The 22,424-nt window shown below is 41.9% G+C and overlaps 1 protein-coding gene across 2 annotated transcripts in view; it reads right to left on the bottom strand.

Moving 5' to 3' along the window:
• LOC142200507 (cadherin-6-like) overlaps positions 1-22,424 on the bottom strand; it is a 276,070-nt gene that overhangs the window by 47,407 nt on the left and 206,239 nt on the right. For both annotated transcript variants that reach the window (XM_075270925.1, XM_075270926.1), the window contains one exon: positions 6,793-7,046. In XM_075270925.1, coding sequence (XP_075127026.1) covers positions 6,793-7,046 — 254 coding nt within the window. The remainder of the gene's footprint in view (positions 1-6,792; positions 7,047-22,424) is intronic.

Below are 22,424 nucleotides of genomic sequence, written 5' to 3' on the forward strand. Positions count from 1 at the left end.
AGTGTTGTTAGGGTTACACACCGTCACAACCTGGCTAAAGCTTCTATAGCTGTTAATAAAGTCAACATAACTTTACGGTATCCAAAAAGACAGCTGGTACCGACAGAGAGCAAGATAAATGTCAACCAAAGCTGTGAGCTCTGAACACCCACAGTGACTTTGGCGTCATCATCATTATAAGGGAGCGGGTGGTAATAAATAACTTGGCAGTGCCTAAAACCCAAAAAGCTTATACAACTATATTTACATTAAGATACACAAATGACACTTTTTAGTAGCATGTCATGAGACAAGCTGAAAAGATCTTCCTTTGTGCAGTGCTATTTGAAAGTTAAACACTGCCTTTATTTTAATTCTGGAGAAGGTGCAGACATTAGATTTAGAACATGTTGTCTTCATTGTCCAAATCCTCTATATAGGTGTCACGGAGCAAAGGTATACGTCTTCCTCCGGATGGTCTTTTGAATCAACACGGACGCAAGAGGTCAGGAGACAACAGCAATTTATTGTAATCCACAAAGTTAGTAGCCGGCGGCGGTCACATCAACCGTAATAACAATAAGTCCACAGAAGTCACAATCCAATGATAGCTTTGGTTCCTTGGTCCTGTAACTAAGTCCTGGCTCTCTACAGAGCTGTGCACAGGCCGGCTAACACATACTAACTGCTAGCTACAACTATATACTAAACTGTTACTTCCTCTATCTGTGGGTGGGAAGGGCTGAGTCACAGATCCTTCCCCCCTCACCTATACCAAGGAGAGCAGACTCCCTGTCTCTTTTGAACAATGCACAGTCCAACATCTTCTTGGAGACACTGATCAGATTATCTCCACCCATTGTCCTCACTGGTCCTCACTAGTTAGAGGGATTTGCATACAATGTGCTAACACACTAGACCCGAATCAGCCAACTACACACTGATGTTTACAACAGGTTAGAGAATACATTCCACATGAAATATATATTACACATTGCCTATAGTATAGACTAACCATCCCGTGACAACCCCTCCCCCTCTCAAAACATGTGCATGACACAATTGGCCTACACAGGTAAATTGGGGAATGCACATCAGTCTCTATAGCTCATATGTCCTCCTGCCGGGATAACCCATCTGCGTTCTGGTGTTGGTTCCCTCAGCGGTACTGAATGGTAAAGTTGTAGGGTTGAAGGGCTGGCATCTGTCAGAAAATCCGGTGGATCCATGTTGGCTTCTCCCTGAGCTTGGCTTCGGGTCACTGCTCCCACAAAGTGGCACTGTAGATTTCCAACATCGTTGCCTAACAGAACATCGGCCGGCAGCCCGCTCATCACACCAATTGTGCATCGTTTTGGTCCATAACCATAGTCGAGTTCCACGGTAGCTTTAGGAATACGTCTTTGAGTACCCCCTGCCAACTTGATAGAAATGCCAGGGCCCTCCTCTAGGGCCTCGGGTCGCACAACTCGGGGGTCCGCTACCGTTAGGAAAGCTCCCGAGTCCCGGAATCCAACAACTGTTCGGCCATCCAGTAGGACCTCCTGCAAGTGCTTCCTCTGAAGGTTTGCGGGATGTGTGGCGGAAGGCTGAATCCCATAGACCCCTGGAGGTGGAACAGATGGGTCATTCATGGAGTCATCTGGAAATGGGGCCAAACTTTCTGTCCTAGGGGTGGTTCCCAGGTAGTGAATAGGCCGGGATGCCACGGTGGCCCGTGCCCCCATGTTAGCAGGGCAACTAGCTTGCAAATGTCCAGGCCGCCCGCAACCAAAACATCTGCGCTCTAGCATTCTTCCAGTGGGTCGTTGTCTAGGGACAGGGTTGTTCATAGCTGGAGGCCGATGGGCTGGGGCAGGGGTAGAGGGGGAATTGTAATCCTGAGGCCGGACACGAAAGGTGGGTGGCTGGCTGAAGGGTGTCTGGCGGACTGTGGTAGTTTTCCGCTCCTCTGCAAACAACCTCTTCCACTGCGGCTTGATGGTCAGGCCCTCATCTGCAAGGGAAGCAGCTTGCTCCACTGTGGCTGGGTTCCGTTCCAGCACCCACTCACGGATCTCAGCGGGGCACTGGGAAAAGAACTGTTCCTTAAGTATGACTTGGAGGATCTTATCGACTGTGACAGCCCCCTCTCCTTCTAGCCAGCGCTTGCATGCTTGCTTCAACTTGTGGGCGAACATGTGGAAGGAGCTTCCCCCATTGTAAGACAAAGAGCGGAACTGAACTCGGTAGGTCTCTGGAGTGACTGCATAATACTTCTGCACCGCTCTTTTAATGGCCTCATAGTCCCGCTGATCACTAGGGTCCATGGCTCTGAGAGCTTCCGCAGCCCCATCTCGTAGATGCCCCACCAGATACCGGACCCAATCCTTCTCTGGGACTTCCATCAGGCGGCACTGGTGTTCGAAGTCCTGAAAATATCCATCAACATCCCCAGCCGCTTCATCAAAGGTCTTGAAGTGTTTATGGGAGACATATGGTGGTTCTCTCACTGTTGGGCTGGGGGTCGACGTTTGATTATAATTCCGCGTAGTTATCTCAGCCATTCGCATTTCATGCGCCATTCTTTCCTTTTCATGCGCCATTCTCTGTTCCTCCTTCTCCGTTTCCTGAGCCCTCTGTAACGCTCTACTCCTTTGCTCTGCAGTTGCTTCTAGCCCCAGCACTGCCAATTCCTCCTCATACAAAACAACCCATCTGCTCTTTTGGGTCTGTACCTGCCACTCCCGTATCTCTCCAGTCTCCTGGGGGCAGCCCTCCTCATGGTCGCTTTGCAGGGTCATCTCCTCCAGTGCCTCGATCAGTTGCTCTTTCGTTCTTCCCTGGTAACTCAGGTTTAGTTCCCGGGCCCTTACTTGTAGACTTGCCATAGTCCAGTTCCTGTATTCTGAGGTTGTGGCTCCATTAATCGCTGGGCTGCTGTAGTCCATCTCGCTGTCCGCTGTTGATCCCACTGCTGCCAACCAGTTGTCACGGAGCAAAGGTATACGTCTTCCTCCGGATGGTCTTTTGAATCAACACGGACGCAAGAGGTCAGGAGACAACAGCAATTTATTGTAATCCACAAAGTTAGTAGCCGGCGGCGGTCACATCAACCGTAATAACAATAAGTCCACAGAAGTCACAATCCAATGATAGCTTTGGTTCCTTGGTCCTGTAACTAAGTCCTGGCTCTCTACAGAGCTGTGCACAGGCCGGCTAACACATACTAACTGCTAGCTACAACTATATACTAAACTGTTACTTCCTCTATCTGTGGGTGGGAAGGGCTGAGTCACAGATCCTTCCCCCCTCACCTATACCAAGGAGAGCAGACTCCCTGTCTCTTTTGAACAATGCACAGTCCAACATCTTCTTGGAGACACTGATCAGATTATCTCCACCCATTGTCCTCACTGGTCCTCACTAGTTAGAGGGATTTGCATACAATGTGCTAACACACTAGACCCGAATCAGCCAACTACACACTGATGTTTACAACAGGTTAGAGAATACATTCCACATGAAATATATATTACACATTGCCTATAGTATAGACTAACCATCCCGTGACAATAGGTAATGTGTTTTTCGGGCCGAGCTGTCTGGGAACGAGCTGGTGCAGCACTGACAACCTGGGTGAATATGGCAAGAGCCTGAGATGTAGGGTGAATGAATCCCCAAATTATTTGGGGAATTTCCACTCAGAAACTGGCACTATATACCAGTAGCAAAAATTGTGGGTGCACGTAACCCCAATATATTCTTTGAATTCCCAGTCAGACAATGGCACTATATGGCAGTGGCAGGACTTGAAGGTATTTGTAACCCCAATATATTCTTTGAATTCCCAGTCAGACAATGGCACTATATGGCAGTAGCAAGAAATGAGGGTATTTGTAACCCCAATATATTCTTGGAATTCCCAGTCAGACAATGGCACTATATGGCAGTAGCAAGAAATGAGGGTATTTGTAAACCCAATATATTCTTTGAATTCCCAGTCAGACAATGGCACTATATGGCAGTAGCAAGAAATGAGGGTATTTGTTACCCCAATATATTCTTTGAATTCCCAGTCAGAAACTGGCACTATATGGCAGTAGCAAGAAATGAGGGTATTTGTAAACCCAATATATTCTTGGAATTCCCAGTCAGACAATGGCACTATATGGCAGTAGCAAGAAATGAGGGTATTTGTAAACCCAATATATTCTTGGAATTCCCAGTCAGACAATGGCACTATATGGCAGTAGCAAGAAATGAGGGTATTTGTAAACCCAATATATTCTTTGAATTCCCAGTCAGACAATGGCACTATATAGCAGTAGCAAGAAATGAGGGTATTTGTAAACCCAATATATTCTTTGAATTCCCAGTCAGACAATGGCACTATATGGCAGTAGCAAGAAATGAGGGTATTTGTAAACCCAATACATTCTTTGAATTGCCAGTCAGACAATGGCACTATATGGCAGTAGCAAGAAATGAGGGTATTTGTAACCCCAATATATTCTTTGAATTCCCAGTCAGACAATGGCACTATATGGCAGTAGCAAGAAATGAGGGTATTTGTAAACCCAATATATTCTTGGAATTCCCAGTCAGACAATGGCACTATATGGTAGTAGCAAGAAATGAGGGTATTTGTAAACCCAATATATTCTTGGAATTCCCAGTCAGACAATGGCACTATATAGCAGTAGCAAGAAATGAGGGTATTTGTAACCCCAATATATTCTTTGAATTCCCAGTCAGACAATGGCACTATATGGCAGTAGCAAGAAATGAGGGTATTTGTAAACCCAATATATTCTTGGAATTCCCAGTCAGACAATGGCACTATATGGCAGTAGCAAGAAATGAGGGTATTTGTAACCCCAATATATTCTTTGAATTCCCAGTCAGACAATGGCACTATATGGCAGTAGCAAGAAATGAGGGTATTTGTAAACCCAATATATTCTTGGAATTCCCAGTCAGACAATGGCACTATATGGTAGTATCAAGAAATGAGGGTATTTGTAAACCCAATATATTCTTTGAATTCCCAGTCAGAAACTGGCACTATATGGCAGTAGCAAGAAATGAGGGTATTTGTAAACCCAATATATTCTTGGAATTCCCAGTCAGACAATGGCACTATATAGCAGTAGCAAGAAATGAGGGTATTTGTAACCCCAATATATTCTTTGAATTCCCAGTCAGACAATGGCACTATATGGCAGTAGCAAGAAATGAGGGTATTTGTAACCCCAATATATTCTTTGAATTCCCAGTCAGACAATGGCACTATATACCAGTAGCAAAAATAGTGGGTGTATATAGCCCCAATTCTATTGCTAGGGGACTTGCAGGGTATTTCTGAGGTGAAGGTGGGGGGGTACACCGTTGGAACGGGGATTTGGGTGTATATATGGGGTATACGGGAATACACTGTCAGTGTATTCCATTCAGGATCCTGGGAAAGCTGGGTTGCGGTGATTGAGCCCGTCAGTGCCACGTTACACTGACAAGCTTCTCCCTGGAATTGAAGTTATACGTAACCCCAATATATTCTTTGAATTCCCAGTCAGACAATGGCACTATATACCAGTAGCAAAAATAGTGGGTGTATATAGCCCCAATTCTATTGCTAGGGGACTTGCAGGGTATTTCTGAGGTGAAGGTGGGGGGGTACACCGTTGGAACGGGGATTTGGGTGTATATATGGGGTATACGGGAATACACTGTCAGTGTATTCCATTCAGGATCCTGGGAAAGCTGGGTTGCGGCGATTGAGCCTGTCAGTGCCACGTTACACTGACAAGCTTCTCCCTGGAATTTAGCTCTTATAAGAGCTGTTGGTTGTCTTCTCCTTCCTATCCTAGCCTGTCCCTGCCTACCCAGAATCTAAGCCCTAGCTAAATGGACGGAAACCTCCGTCCCCGGTGAATTGCAAGCTCAGAATGACGCGAACCTGGGCGGCGCTGTTCTTTTAAATTAGAGGTCACATGTTTTCGGCAGCCAATGGGTTTTTCCTACTTTTTTCAACGTCACCGGTGTCGTAGTTCCTGTCCCACCTACCCTGCGCTGTTATTGGAGCAAAAAAGGCGCCAGGGAAGGTGGAAGGGGAATCGAGTAATGGCGCACTTTACCACGCGGTGTTCGATTCGATTCGAACATGCCGAACAGCCTAATATCCGATCGAACATGAGTTCGATAGAACACTGTTTGCTCATCTCTAGTTATATCTAGTTTTTCACATAAAACTCTACTAATCTGCTTGACTTCTCCTGCTCTGATCTATGATGCTCACAGATAGGACTACATGCCCAATCTGTCCAGTCTTCTACAAATAAATTCCATACATTGATGCAAATTTAGCTGAACTATGGAAGGGGAGTAACTGGAAATGTGGGTACACACGTGGGTACATATTGATACAGATAGAGTCTGTATATGATGTATAAATCAGTGTGCCTATAGAGTCACCTATACAGATGACAGGGACCTAGACAATGACTAGCTTTTGTGGGATCACAATTACCAAGTTTGATATCACTTTATTCGCCATCAGCTTTTCTACTTTTCCATAACTATGTTAAATGAAATGTGATCTTGCAGTCACATTCTGGACTGTTCAGTTTGTATGGTTCAGAGCCTAAAGAAAGAATGTAAAATTATAGCACTTCTTAAAATCCCATTTGCATGAATGACACATAAAGTTAAAGTGTTAAACCATAACATCCTTTGATAATTCTGGTCTCATCATCTACAAGTCTTTTAATAATATAACATTTTGCAGCTTTGATCATTACTGCGAATAGATGTGCATTTTTCTCTTATGCTTACTTCACAGTGCTTCTAGCTGCATCCGGATCCTGGGCTGTAACGGTTCCTATAATAGTGTTAATTTTTGCATCTTCCTTCACTTCCAGAACATACGCTGACTTGCTAAATACTGGAGGCTCATCCACATCGTCCACTATTATTTTTATAGTAGCCATGTCCTTGAAGGGCCCTAAGAAGTGAAATCTTGGGTCATCATATTTATTGGAAGCTTCAACCTTTAAATTGTAGATCCTTGTTTTCTCAAAGTCCATCATCTGTAAAAAGGAAAAAAGTGCAGTCAAATTAGATAAAGCTAAGTACAAAAAAACTTTCTAGAACATGTAACTTTTTTCTAGAACATGTAAGGCCTGGTTCACATCTGCATTCAGTATTCCTTTCAGGAAGTCCACTTGGGGGTCCCCCAAACAGAATACCGAACGCATTGACAAGTGGTGAGCAATGAAAGCACACGGACCCTATAGACTATAATGGGGTCCGGTTGTTTTCCGCACGAGTCATGCGGAGAGGAAAGTAGTTCATTAGGTACTTTTTTTGCACCGCACGGAAAACAGACAGACCACATTATAGTCTATGGGGTCCGTATGCTTTCATAAGCTCCCCGCTTGTCAATGCGTTTAGTATTTCATTCAGGGGTTCCTTGATTTTCTGCAGATGTCTTATAAAAGAGAAGAAGAGCCATTGAAACCCACTGAAACAGTTGAGTTAACATTCTCTGTTGCAGTGTTGTTAATACATTAAGTGTCAAGTTAAACTTTGCTACCTTTGAACATCATGTCTTTGGTATATAATACTACTTACAGCAATATAGATGAAGTCATAGGCATTCTAGTATATTTGTTACTTTACTTTTCTATGATATATTATTTATTCTGATGGTACTATTCTAGAACCCAATCTGATTATTTTCAATATTGCAAACTTGTAGGATGGGTGATTCCATTACTAGTGGATTTGCCTTTTCCTTGATTCAATACTTAAACAAGGGATGAACAATATACAACTGGAAAGAGAAGTTTATTGAAAGCGATAATAGCCACCTGAGAATAAAACATAAACTTTTACTTGAGAACATCTCTAGTGATTTGATTTTACAGGGCAAAGAATGGTACATAAGATGCTTATATAGCACCAATATATTCTGTAGTGTTGTACAGAGATTTCATCGTGCACATCAGTTCAGTTAACACATGGTCAGTTTTTCACTTAATATATCAGTATTTTTGGCGCACTCTATAAAATATGTCCATTATGATGTCCTCTGTGTTACCTACATCGATAGGTTACACAAGAATGTTTGGTAGACAAGAACAACCTTTCAGCTTCTAAGTGTATTTTCCAGAACACAGAAATTGCAATCAATAGAAACTGCTTGCTATAAACTGACCTAAAACGAAGATATTACATACAGGCTAGTCCCTGTAATGACACATTTGGCCTACATATGTGTGGTCAGAATAGGTACGATGTCCCTAATCACTCTGAGTCCTGCTGGAACTAGACATTATGGTCAGAAAATGAGGCCATACACTGCTGGATATAGGCTGTCTTCCATCATCTTCCCCCAGGGGCTGATAATCATCTACTTAATTGTAAAAGGATTGTAATTGGAGCACTCAATGACTGAGACACAATGCAGAAGTATTAGGTCAAAACCAAAAGAACGATATTAGATGTATCCAATAACATACAGTGTGGCCAAAAGTATTGGCACCCCTGCAATTCTGTCAGATAATACTCATTGTCTTCCAGAAAATGATTGCAAGCACAAACTCTTTGGTATTCATATCATTATTTATTTTGCTTGCAATGAAAAAACACAAAAGAAAATGAAAAAAAGTCAAATCATTGATCATTTTACACAAAACTCCAAAAATGGTCCAGACAAAAGTATTGGCACCCTCAGCCTAATACTTGGTAGCGCAACCTTTAGACAAAATAACTGCGAACAACCGGTAACTATCAATGAGTTTCTTACAATGCTCGGCTGGAATTTGAGACCATTCTTCTTTGGCAAACTGCTTCAGGTCCCTGAGATTTGAAGGATGCCTTCTCCAAACTGCCATTTTGAGATCTCTCCACAGGTGTTCTATTCGATTCGGGTCTGGACCCATTGCTGGCCACTTTAGAAGTCTCCAGTGCTTTCTCTCAAACCATTTTCTAGTGCTTTTTGAAGTGTGTTTTGGGTCATTGTCCTGCTGGAAGACCCATGACCTCTGATGGAGACCCAGCTTTCTCACATTGGGCCCTACATTATGCTGCAAAATTTGTTGGTAGTCTTCAGACTTCATAATGCCATGCACACGGTCAAGCAGTCCAGTGCCAGAGGCAGCAAAGCAACCCCAAAACATCAGGGAACCTCCGCTATCTTTGACTGTAGGGACCGTGTTCTTTTCTTTGAAGGCCTCTTTTTTTTTCCCCTGTAAACTCTATGTTGATGCCTTTTCCCCAAAAGCTCTACTTTTGTCTCATTTGACCAGAGAACATTCTTTCAAAACGTTTTTGGCTTTCTCAGGTAAGTTTTGGCAAACTCCAGCCTGGCTTTTTTATATCTCTGGGTAAGAAGTGGGGTCTTCCTGAGTATCCTACCATACAGTCCCTTTTCATTCAGACGCCGACGGATAGTACGGGTTGACACTGTTGTAGTCGAGGTTCTTTATCCACCATCCGCACAATCTTGCATTGAAATCTCTTGTCAATTTTTCTTTTCCGTTCACATCTAGGGAGGTTAGCCACAGTGCCATGGGCTTTAAACTTCTTGATGACACTGCACATGGTAGACACAGGAACATTCATGCTTCCTCACAATTTTGCTTCTCAAGTCCTCAGACAGTTCTTTGGTCTTCTTTCTTTTCTCCATGCTCAATGTGGTACACACAAGGACACAGGACAGAGATTGAGTCAACTTTAATCCATTTCAACTGGCTGAAAGTGTGATTTAGTTATTGCCACCACCTGTTAGGTGCCTCAGGTAAGTAACAGGTGCTGTTAATTACACAAATTAGAGAAGCATCACATGATTTTTCAAACAGTGCCAATACTTTTGTATACCCCCTTTTTATGTTTGCTGTGGAATTATATCCAATTTGGCTTTTTGACAATTCTTTTTGTGGTTTTCCATTGAAGACAAATTACATGAAGATAATAATACCAAAGAATTTGTGACTGCAATCATTTTCTGGAAGAAAATGAATATTATCTGATAGAATTTCAGGGGTGCCAATACTTTTGGCCAACAATGTATATATAGGACACAAATATTGCAGCTCTCCCATACAAAAAAGCCAAATTTCATCAAAATTACACACATCCTCATATTTTGTGTAGTGAAAAGGTCTGCTTGCTGCTTTTTTTTTTTTTATTTATTTAAACCAGGGGTTTCACACTAGGCCAGGTAAATTGGCTTCACATACAAAATATATGAAACTGACGTTCTTTGTTTCAAATTCTTTTTTTTTAATAATATTTTTATTGAATTTTTTCAAAATAACAAAAACAACAAATCAGAGAAAAGAGTAAAACAATAAATGAGTCCATTTGAATATCAATAAACGGACTTAAACAAAGACAAAGATGGTGACAAATTTGTGCCTAAGTCATAATGTCGAAAGTGAAATTACATGGTAGATAATGTATCTCTACTATATGAGTCAACAAAGATCGTGATGACCACGCAGACAAGCAAAAAGAAAAGGATGAGGAAAAGGAAGGGGGAAGGTGGGGAAAGGGGGGAGAGAGAGAAAAAAAGAACAGAGCAGGAGTGGAAGAGAGAAAGAAAAAGAGGGGGAGGAGAAGAGAGGTGGGAGATGGGGAGGGACGAGGAGGGAGTTAGAGGATACAGTCAACATGCAGATCAGGGAGGCGATGGGGAAACGGTAAGAAATAGTCAGAAGACCCGTAACATAGCGCAGATCAAAGTTTCAAATTTTTCCAAGGCGCCCAGACTTTCATAAAGCGAGGGTGTTTCCTGGCTTGCCAACTAGAGAGTTCTTCGAATCTAGCAATTTGGTTAACTTTGGCCACCCATTCGCCCTTGGATGGAGCCTCTGTACTCAGCCATTTGGAAGGAATAAGCAAATTCGCTGCGGATATAAGTAGAGAGACTAGGTTGGATCTGGACGGTTTGTAGTCAGCAGTAGGGAGGGATAGCACTACCATGGGCAGGGTGAGATCAAAAGCAGGAGAGGTAAGCAGTCGGATAACATGTTGAACGTCTTCCCACTTTGTTTCAAATTCTGTACAATACGCACTTATTGGTAAATAACCCCAACAGTGGACACATACAGTTTAACGTCGCCCAGAAGTTGCCCTACACAATTTAATGATCCCTAGCAGTGGTCCCCTCTCAGTTTAATGTTCCCCAGCAGTGGTCCCCACTGGCCCTACATAGTTTAATGTCTCCCAGAAGTGGATTCAAATATTTTAATGTCCCCATCAGCAATGGCGTCACACTGTTTAATACCCCCCAGCAATGCCCCACACAATTTAATGTCCTCCAGCAGTGGCTCCACATAGCTTAATGTCCCCCCAACAGTGGCCCAATATAGTTTTAAGTCCCTGCACAAGAAATGGTCACATAATGTTTTTGCTGGCCCTCACCAGCAGCCCCAGCCAGTAATTATCTCACTGCCCCGAGTGTATTCTCTTCCCCCACATACAGTCCTATGAAAAAGTTTGGGCACCCCTATTAATCTTAATCATTTTTTGTTCTAAATATTTTGGTGTTTGCAACAGCCATTTCAGTTTGATATATCTAATAACTGATGGACACAGTAATATTTCAGGATTGAAATGAGGTTTATTGTACTAACAGAAAATGTGCAATATGCATTAAACCAAAATTTGACCGGTGCAAAAGTATGGGCACCCTTATCATTTTATTGATTTGAATACTCCTAACTACTTTTTACTGACTTACTGAAGCACAAAATTGGTTTTGTAACCTCAGTGAGCTTTGAACTTCATAGCCAGATGTATCCAATCATGAGAAAAGGTATTTAAGGTGGCCAATTGCAAGTTGATCTCCTATTTGAATCTCCTCTGAAGAGTGGCATCATGGGCTACTCAAATCAACTCTCAAATGATCTGAAAACAAAGATTGTTCAACATAGTTGTTCAGGGGAAGGATACAAAAAGTTGTCTCAGAGATTTAACCTGTCAGTTTCCACTGTGAGGAACATAGTAAGGAAATGGAAGACCACAGGGACAGTTCTTGTTAAGCCCAGAAGTGGCAGGCCAAGAAAAATATCAGAAAGGCAGAGAAGAATGGTGAGAACAGTCAAGGACAATCCACAGACCACCTCCAAAGAGCTGCAGCATCATCTTGCTGCAGATGGTGTCACTGTGCATCGGTCAACTATACAGCGCACTTTGCACAAATAGAAGCTGTATGGGAGAGTGATGAGAAAGAAGCCGTTTCTGCACGTACGCCACAAATAGAGTTGCCTGAGGTATGAAAAAGCACATTTGGACAAGGCAGCTTCATTTTGGAAACAAAAATTGAGTTGTTTGGTTATAAAAAAAGGCGTTATGCATGGCGTCCAAAAAGAAACAGCATTCCAAGAAAAACACATGCTACCCACTGTAAAATTTGGTGGAGGTTCCATCATGCTTTGGGGCTGTGTGGCCAATGCCGGCATCGGAAATCTTGTTAAAGTTGAGAGTCGCATGGATTCCACTCAGTATCAGCAGATTCTTGAGAATAATGTTCAAGAATCAGTGACGAAGTTGAAGTTACGCCGGGGATGGATATTTCAGCAAGACAATGATCCAAAACACCGCTCCAAATCCTCAGGCATTCATGCAGAGGAACAATTACAATGTTCTGGAATGGCCATCCCAGTCCCCAGACCTGAATATCATTGAACATCTGTGGGATGATCTGAAGCGGGCTGTCCATGCTCGGCGACCATCTAACTTAACTGAACTTGAATTGTTTGTCCAAAATACCTTTATCCAGGATCCAGGAACTGATTAAAAGCTACAGGAAGCGACTAGAGGCTGTTATCTTTGCAAAAGGAGGATCTACTAAATATTAATGTCACTTTTCTGTTGAGGTGCCCATACTTTTGCACCGGTCAAATTTTGGTTTAATGCATATTGCACATTTTCTGTTAGTACAATAAACCTCATTTCAATCCTGAAATATTACTGTGTCCATCAGTTATTAGATATATCAAACTGAAATGGCTGTTGCAAACACCAAAATATTTAGAACTAAAAATGATTAAGATTAATAGGGGTGCCCAAACTTTTTCATAGGACTGTATATCACAGCAGTGCACCTGGAGGAGGGGAAGAGAGCATGAGATGCCAGGGAGCGGGGAGGTATCTACACTGAAGCTGTCCTGAGCATGTAGGCTGCAGGTTTGCGGCATTCAACCTTGGGAAGCTTTAGAACCAAGTTGGGTTTTTTTTCTCACCAGTTCTATCAATCCAGCAGGGAAGAAAGCAGCGAGCCACAGATTACAGCCTCAAGGGCTGCATGTATGTTTAAGATCCCTGATTTAAACAGTGATGGTTTTATTTCAACCTACAGGAGTTGATTTCAGTACTACAGCATCCAAAGAGACATTCCAGACAAATCTGTATAGACAGAATTCCACTGTGTACTGAATTAGTAATCTTAGCTCTGCTCACCCTGTCATCATGTTTTTCATTATAATAGGAACTATGATGGCAGTGCCAGATCTGTCACACAAAGGACTGTATCATGATATATGTTGTTTGCACAAAAAGAAAATCCTCTGCAGGCTATGTTATTTTTCCATCATATCTGGCAAAACAGAGTATCTGAAGGTAATGGACACCCAACCTTAAAGGGGTTTTACCATCTCAAGGATTCTATCTATACTGGTAAATTGAAGACTTTTCATAAATATATTGCTTTAGAAACTCTGCTTTGTTTGCCTGCAATGTGACCTTATTCCACCCACTGTTTACACAGCGTTGCTATAACCATGGATCTGGGAGATAGGACAAGTGACGTCACTTACAGCAGGACAATGTGTTCAGATAATTGCACTTTACTGATAAAGCCTGTTTTCTCTCCATGTAAACACACAGATAACACTGATATTATCTGATCTGCTTAAGTGTTCTGTGTCCTATTCAGAAGGGGGGGGGGGAAATACAGGAGGTAAGAAGCAGACACCGCATGCAGCCTGTCTGAAAGACTGAGATGGGTGAACCCCTTCAAGACAAGCTCTTAGAACAAAGTTTGGCAGCAATATTTCATTAACATTTACCACCATATGCTCTGAGCTTGTTAAGCATTGTATTAGAGATCCTTCACTTGTAGGAGTCCTGGTGCTAAACATTATACCATTCCTACTCAAAAGACAATATAAACCTTTTAATACCTGGTTCAAAAGATTCACAATTTAGAGATGTCTTTAGAATGGGTATTCTTAGATTCCACATTCTGCCTCTTGCCATGGCTGCAGTGAGTTGAGTGAGAGGCCGCACAAGAACAGCTCTCTCCATTGACTTCTATGAGAGTACTGAAAACAGCTCAGCAAGTGCACAAAGATGTGATCCACACCTATCAGCTTGTTATGGCATATGGCATCTATGTGGATCTGTTATCAATGTTGGTGATCAGAAGCTAGCCATAAAGATAGAAAGCTGCTGACTGAACACTCTGGCTGTTGTCTGTGGCTATTGTCCATACAAGATTTTAGCAACGGACACTAGCTGGTCCATTTGCAATTTCCATTCATTTCAATGGGATTTTATCTTGTGTCCTTTAGTGTCCATTTACAACCATGTCCATTTTTTCAAGCAAAAAAATCCTACATGCTGGACTTTTCTGTCCGTTTGAAAAAACGGACAGCAAGAGTCCTTTACTTTTTTAACATTGAGGTCAATGGGCATCGGACATATAATGGACAGTAACTGTGAGCCATCAGTTACTGTCCATTATTTTGTGTCCGTTTATTTTATGCGCATGCTGAGAAAGCATAAACAGCAAAAAAACAAAAAAACGGACAGTATAAAACTGACCACTAAGTAATGCTGCAACTGGTGGTAACTGATACTGATGTGTCCTTTTTTTTTTAACTGATCCATTAAATGCATCAGTTAAAAAAACAGACACATTAACATCAGTTATGCTGGTTTTCACACCAGCGTTCGGTCTCCATTCTGAGGTTTCCGTCTTCTGCATGCAGAAGACAGAAACCTGTCAGACCGAGCCTGGCCATGAGCGCTGGTGGACGTTTTATGCTCTCTGCGACGAAACCATTTTTATTTAAAACTGAACACAAAGTCCTGCATGTCCGACTCTGTGTCCGGTTAAAAAAAAAAACTGTTTCGTCATGGAGAGAATAAAACGCTCACCGGCGATCACGGCGGGACACCTTTAAAACCCATTCAAATGAATGGGTTTGAAAAATGCAGGCAGGTTTCCGTCTCCTGCCCAGTTTCGTGCAGGAAACGGAAACCTGCAGAACAGAGGCGGGGACGCAGATGTGAACCCGGCCTTACCATCAGTTAGTGTCAGTTACTGTCTGTTATGATAGGTGTCCGTTCTTTTTCTTTTAAACGGACACCTTCATAACGGAATCCAATGGTAGTGTGAACCCTCCCTTAGCCACTAAAGTGGTTAATTCACTTAAAGGAACTTAAAGTATGAGTAAACCTCATTTGTATACTGTGAAAACAAAGTGCACCATGCATTTACTTACACTACATGATTTTAAGACACACTGTGTAGTGTAAAGGGTAAAAGCTGAAGCCAACCCACAATGATTGTTCTCTGAGTTCCAAAGTTTCCATGTGGATCTAACCAAACTGTGCTGCTCAAGACATGTCCTTGGGTTGTTAAAATGGTGACTACAGAATGATCATCACTATAAATATAGATATCGTATATACTCGAGTATAAGCCGACCCGAATATAAGCCGAGGCCCCTAATTTTACCACAGAAAACTGGGAAAACTTATTGACTCGAGTATAAGCCGAGGGGGGGGGGGGGGGGGAATGCAACAGCTACTGGAAAATTTCAAAAATTAAAATGGTCGGAGTTTTTAGGTGCAGTAGTTGCTGGGTGCTGGGAAGGGGAGGGGGTGCTCTCTGCCCCTTCCCTGAGCTTGAGGACTGCTTTTTTCCCCCACTTGGAATTCAACCTGGCTGAATATAGGGTATCTGCAGCGCTCCTATTAACCCCTTCCCGACAGAAGAGGAGCACTGCAGATACCCTATATTCAGTAGACCGGGCACTTTCAGACACATGGATACCTAACGTGTTTGTGTTTCACAGTCATTTTCTACTTTTGTGTCTATTCTAGGGAAAGGAGGGATTTAGAGCAAGTAATTTTTTCTTTTTTTTTAAGCTTCTTTTTTTTCCCCACTATTTTATGGGAGATTCTATAAATTGATATTGCTGCTGGTCATAGACCTCCCCCCCCAAAAAAAAAAAAAAAAAAAAAAAATTAAAATTTTGCTGACTCGAGTATAAGCCGAGGGGGGGCTTTTTCAGCACAAAAACTGTGCTGAAAAATTCGGCTTACACTCGAGTATATACGGTACATATGTTTCTAAATGACTGTCTAGAATAACTTTGCACTCCCTATTTCCCTTCTCGCTTTGAAGATGCAACGCTTTAAGGATAATACACATGATCAGCTGTTTTCAAGCAGTTTTTGTAGCCAAAACCAGGAGTACCATCTGTCCTTTGTAGGTTCTTGTCATTTATGACCCACACCTGGATTTAGATTCAAAAACAGCATCAGATAACCTGACCATGTGTCCTTATTCTAAAAGAGGAGGCGAAACTGTTAGCGGCAAATTTGCTGCGTAGTCAAATCCATAAGCAAATTGTCTAGATGATAAAAAGAATGAGATGAATTGTGTAATTAAGTGTTAGTTATATCTTGAGCACCTGCTTAATAGGCTGCTCCAGAGGACTCAAATTTAGGGGACAGTGATTTCTCATAGAAAGTAATCAAGCCACAATGCGGTTATAGGGTGTTTTAATTTAATATGGTGGAAAATTAGCTATGATAAAATACCTCCTCTGATCCCTCTATAGTATATTTGCAGAGTATATTTTCCATGCAAGGGCAGGAGATCTTAAAATAAAAATAATTACTGGAGATGATGTGAGTAAAAGTGTACAGCATATATATCTGCTCTCTAGCAGTACCCACACTGCAATAAAACGCAGCAGAGTCCAAGCCATTAATTCCTAATGTGCACCATGCAATATACTTAACATGATTTAAACATGTTTCTAGCTTGCCAGAGCTCTACATCCTTTGGTGGAATCCTCACTGGAATAAGTGGTCCTGCGGAGGACCAAGGCGATCATATCCGAAAAACTGTTCTTTGTAATTAAATGTATTGTTTTTTTTTCACTCTAGACTGCCTGTTGTTTCCTGTTTGTTTAATGCAAATGTGGCAGTTTGAAGGGTATTAGTATAAAACACCTGTTCTCTGTTTATGTATGCCAGCGGGAGTGCAAACTTGATTTTTCTAACAATATTGCATGGTGTGACACTCTAAGAATATTTCATGTACTTCTCCAACACTCAATATATTCACGCAGGTTATATCATGATTTTAAACACATATAGTCTAGCAAAATAGCAGACATAAGACCAGATGGGCGTATTCATACTGTGAAATACAAACTCTATGTCATCTGTGTTTCCTGGACTGAGCACTTTCCCAGATCACTGCATCATAGTCACTGCCTCATTGCAGGAGTTTTGTCTTGTACTGATGATTAAAGGGGCTCTATCAGCAAAATTATGCTGTGAGAGCCCCACATATGCGTGAATAGCCTTTAAAAAGGCTATTCAGGAACTGCAAATGTTATTTTAAACCTCCCCCGTTTTAAAATAAAACCATAAAAACATATTTGTAAATCATACCTATCGTGCACGGTGGGCGGCCTTTAATGGTCCGACGTCATCTTGTGGCCGCAAAATTACGCGCCGTATATGATTGTAACTCCCATTGAAATCAATGGGATCTTTTTGAGTGCGCAAACTGCTGACACGTGTATACGTGCCAGACTGCACGCCACTTTACACCATGTGAACTCCCCCTTAGGGTTAAACCATTACTAAATAACTCTGTTGTGCATCCAGCTTTGTTCACTATACAGTTTCCATCTAAAAATGTTATCAAACAAGCAAATATATATTAATATTTTGTAGCTTTCATGAAAGGTATCTGTTTCCAGTATCACTTCCAGCTCTAAGTGCCTTTAAAGCTTTCGGCTTTGTGTGATAGCGTAGATGCCACCCCAACGTTAGATCTGATCTCACTAACTGCTGCATGGTGTTTGGCTTAGATGGATTATAATGCATTTCTGTTAATGAGTGTGGCAGATGACTATACAAACAAGCAGACAGAGATAATCTGTGGAGCGGATTAAGTAACATGCTCAGTAATGATCTAATCAATTTTACTTTTTGGTAGAGACTTCCCTGTGTAAACACAGCCTGAAATGGAAACAAAGATGCCCGCTCGCATTATGTGCCTACCCATTATTAACCATTAAAAACTGCAAATAAAAAAGAAAACAAGTGTCATTTACAAGGAGGCAGGCGCTGTAATTGAAATGTATCAAAGACACAACAACTGGCGAAACGCAGGACTTTAATGTTTTCTAACATCTCAGCTTGGGCCACTTCCCAGAATATATATTATGAGCATCACTTAGGAACACAAAAGGGTTTACAGTCATTCAGCGACTGGAGTTTGTAGAATGACTCGTGAGTGTCTCTGGACCCATGTGCAGCCATAAAATTCTAGCCCTATGAATTGCAAATTACAGAAACTCATGGGACGTTTAATCTACATACAACTATAGCGAGAAGCTGCATGCACAATAAATTGTACTCTGCTTATGCCTAACAGGAAAATGAAAGAGAAAAACTAGAGCAAACTGATTAATGTCTCTGTATAGCGGAATGTACCTGCTAGAAAGACACACTTCATGATTAAAAGGCTTCCAGATTTCTTCAGTTTTTAGATGAATGTTCACATTTGCAATATTAAAATATTCTGTCCCAACAGTTTACGAGTACAGTTCAGCTGCATCTCAACACTTGTAGGTCCTGATAAATTATCAATCAAATTCAGAGACAACCTCAGTAATGTGTTCTATTTATACATTGTGACAACATTAGATAGATTTTAATATTTCAGGATTAAAATATAGTCCGTATTTTTCGGACTATAAGACGCACCTAGGTTATAGAGGAGGAAAATAGGGGGAAAAAATTTTGAAGCAAAAAAATGGTAAAATATTTAATATATAGGAGTTGTAGTTTTGCAACAGCTTCAAGGCCACATTGACAGGTGACCCTGCAGCTGTACGTCCATAGAGCGTTTTTTTTTTTTTTTTTTTTGCGGGGCCAGATGTTCTTTTTAGTTATACCATTTTGAAGAAAGTCTATTGCTTAGATAACCTTTTATTTAAATCAGAGGCAAAACGGTGAAAAAACCACGGCGGTTTGAAAAATATCAGTAGACTGGGCATTTTCGGACACATGGCTTCCTAATGTGTATGTGTTTCACAGTAATTTTCGACTTTTATATGTATTCTAGGGAAAGGAGGTGATTTAGAAGTTTTATATATTTTATTTTATTTTTTGAAAGCTTTTTTTTTTTTTTCACTATTTTATTGCCTCTTCCCCCTAGGTGGTTTGAACATTCAATCATTTGATTGCAAGTCCCATAGACGGCAATAGAAGTGTATTGCCATCTATGGGAGATTCTCTACATTACTATTACGGCTGGTCATAGACCAACCACAATAGTAATATAGCTATGACAGGCCTTGGAGCCTTCAGTTGGCTTCCGGCTGTCACCAAAACAGGTCGGCTCGTGCGACCTCGCTGCACAGGAGTTGGCCTGCAACTATACAGGTATGAGGGTGTATTCTACACTTTGGGGGGAAGGGGGGTTAAGTTTTAATGCCCACAATTAGAATGCATTCTAATTGCGGGCATTAGCTTTGGGCCTCTGCTTATAGCAGAGACCCGGTTGCTATGGCGACCGCTCTGCAGCAGAGCGGCCGCCATTATTCTTACAGACCCAGCATCCCGGCAATAGAACGGCGGATGCCGGGAAGGGGGTTTTAGACGCCGGCACAGGTGCCGGGGCCTGCAGCATTGTCACGCTCCTGTCGCTGCAGGAAGCCAGCAGCGGCAGGTACATGGCGATCTCCACCATGTCACAGTCACATTCGGACTATAAGATGCACCCTCATTTTCCCCCCAGATTTGAGGGGAAAAAAGTGCGTCTTATAGTCCGAAAAATACATATTTCTTTAAAACTTGGTTGCAATTCTATGTGTTAAATGTGGCAACCAAAGTGCCAGGCAAAAAAAGCCTTCTCTGACTTCTTAGGCTCTGGTCACAACTCCAGCGTGGCTTCAGTACTGTGAGAAAACAACACTTTGCACCCTACACCGTATTCTCTGACCTGTACTGAGTACACGGCCTAGAAGACAAATAGCTGCTTAAGGCTGAGGCCCCACATTGTGGAAATGCAGTTTTTTTTGTTGAAGATATTGTTGCGGTTTTTGAGCCAAACCCAAGAATGGCTACAAAAGGAATGGGAAATATATAGGAAGCTCTTATACTTCTACCTTCTGCTTGTGCATCCCTTTGAGAAATTATATCTTCTGCTTTAGCTCAAAAACCTGGAACAAAATCTGTAACAAAAAAAGCTGCGTTTTCGCAATGTGGGTCCTCAGCCTTACTGTTGGAGTTGTGTGAATGCACAATAACATATATCATAAGGTATAAATTGGCTATTTCTCCAGCCCTCAGATAGAGTGGTGGATGGACTGTAGTGGTAAGCAAAACATTACAAAAAGATAAGTATAGAATATGCTGCCAGGTGGGAAAAAGCTAGGTCGTCCATCGTACATGAAATAGAATAATCATTACTAGCAGGGAGCACAATCAAAATTCCCTAACAGCATGTACTATACTCTTCATGGATGGAATTTTCTGTTTGTCCCCCGAATTGATGTTACCAGAATGCTGTAATAGTACTTTACAATCTTCAGTCTATTATAATAGAAGACTTTGCATTTCTCCACCTGGCAACATGTCCTATACCTACATCTTTATTTCTATGGTTAGAACTGGAAACATTGAAGTTCATTAAAGTTTTGCCAAGGCATCTGAATGGAATAGTAATGTCAATGGAACCTAAAAAGAGACGTGGGGCTTCAGTCTAAAAGACAGATAACATCTTGTAAAAAGCCTGTTAATTCCCTTGAGGAAATATCCCAACCCGCCACTTTCATGGTACATGTGGCAGCAACAAACAACATTTTTCTTGCCTTGCAATCCAATGCTTCATGGCATCCCTGGGGACAAAGAACAGAATTATTTTCCCTTGTTATCTCATTTATTTTAAGGTAATTCAACGTCATTAAGTCTGTTGCAGAAGTTTCTCAGTTTTTCGTGCCCTTTTTCTGTGGTGTGATTCATCGCACGTTTTGTACTCTAGATTTAGACATCTATTTCAAAGATGGCAATGAGACTTCTAATAGCATGTTCAGCCTTCCCACACTCATTGTATCAAAGAGGTTCATGCTTAAAATTTTAGGCTTTAAGTTAAATCAGAGTATATCAATTATGAATAGAATATGGGAATCTGTTAATATGTAATATAACTTATTCAGATTTTTTGACTTTCTATTGCTCCACATTGCACAGAATGAATGTTCTTTATAACTACATTATTGTGAAACTTGGGATACCGTACCAAATTCCGATCTACTAATTTGTGGGCAATGTGATAATTTGGGTGTACACATCTCTTAATGGTATATTTATGTAGGATAGATATGTTGTGCTTATTTTTGAGATCTTTACAAATACTCTTCCAGTGGTAAAAAATCTGTATGGAAACTGATGTGAAACAGGTATTTGAAATGATCATGTCAATTCATTCTGCACAATTTCACTATATGCTGTAGTTTTGGAATGGAATTGTGGCAAATTCTTCATCAGATTTTTTCTTGTACTGTATGGTGAATGTACCCTAGAAGATGAACTGTCCTATTAATATTATAAATGTGAAAGTTGGTGAGTTTGGATGTTTGTGGGTTTGTGTGTGTGTGTGTTTGGATATTTGTTCATCAATCACACCCGAATGGCTGAAAGGATCTCCTCGAAATTTCGCACACACCTACATATTGGCCAGGAAGGGGTAATAGGCTACGTTAGAAGTGTCTCACTTACTCCAAAATGCCACCGCGACCCTCCAAAGTTCTCTTCTGCTCTGCTGTCGACCCGGGCATGACGTCACCGCAGAGACTTACACACAGCTCCTATTGGTGCATGCCGGTGTGTGGGCAGGATAGGGAGCCAGCACAGCGGCCCATAGGTTGCCATCAAATTGTGGTCGTGGCCAGCTCGTGGGAATCTGATGCTGAACATTGTGGCTGCCCGCATCGCTCCGAACGCTGCTAACATGCCGGCCGGCCACACATTGCCTCAGGCCGGCGTAGCATGCAGCAGCGCACCCGGCCCGAACAAGCCCAGCCGCACCTACCAGAGAACTGTGCGGCCGGGAACACACAAGCCACAGGAAGGGCCGCACATGCTCGCTGAAGCTGCGGCCACAAGACACACAGCTCCCCAGCATGTAAATG

This window comes from Leptodactylus fuscus, chromosome 4 (assembly GCF_031893055.1).
Source record: "Leptodactylus fuscus isolate aLepFus1 chromosome 4, aLepFus1.hap2, whole genome shotgun sequence".
Classification (NCBI taxonomy): domain Eukaryota; kingdom Metazoa; phylum Chordata; class Amphibia; order Anura; family Leptodactylidae; genus Leptodactylus; species Leptodactylus fuscus.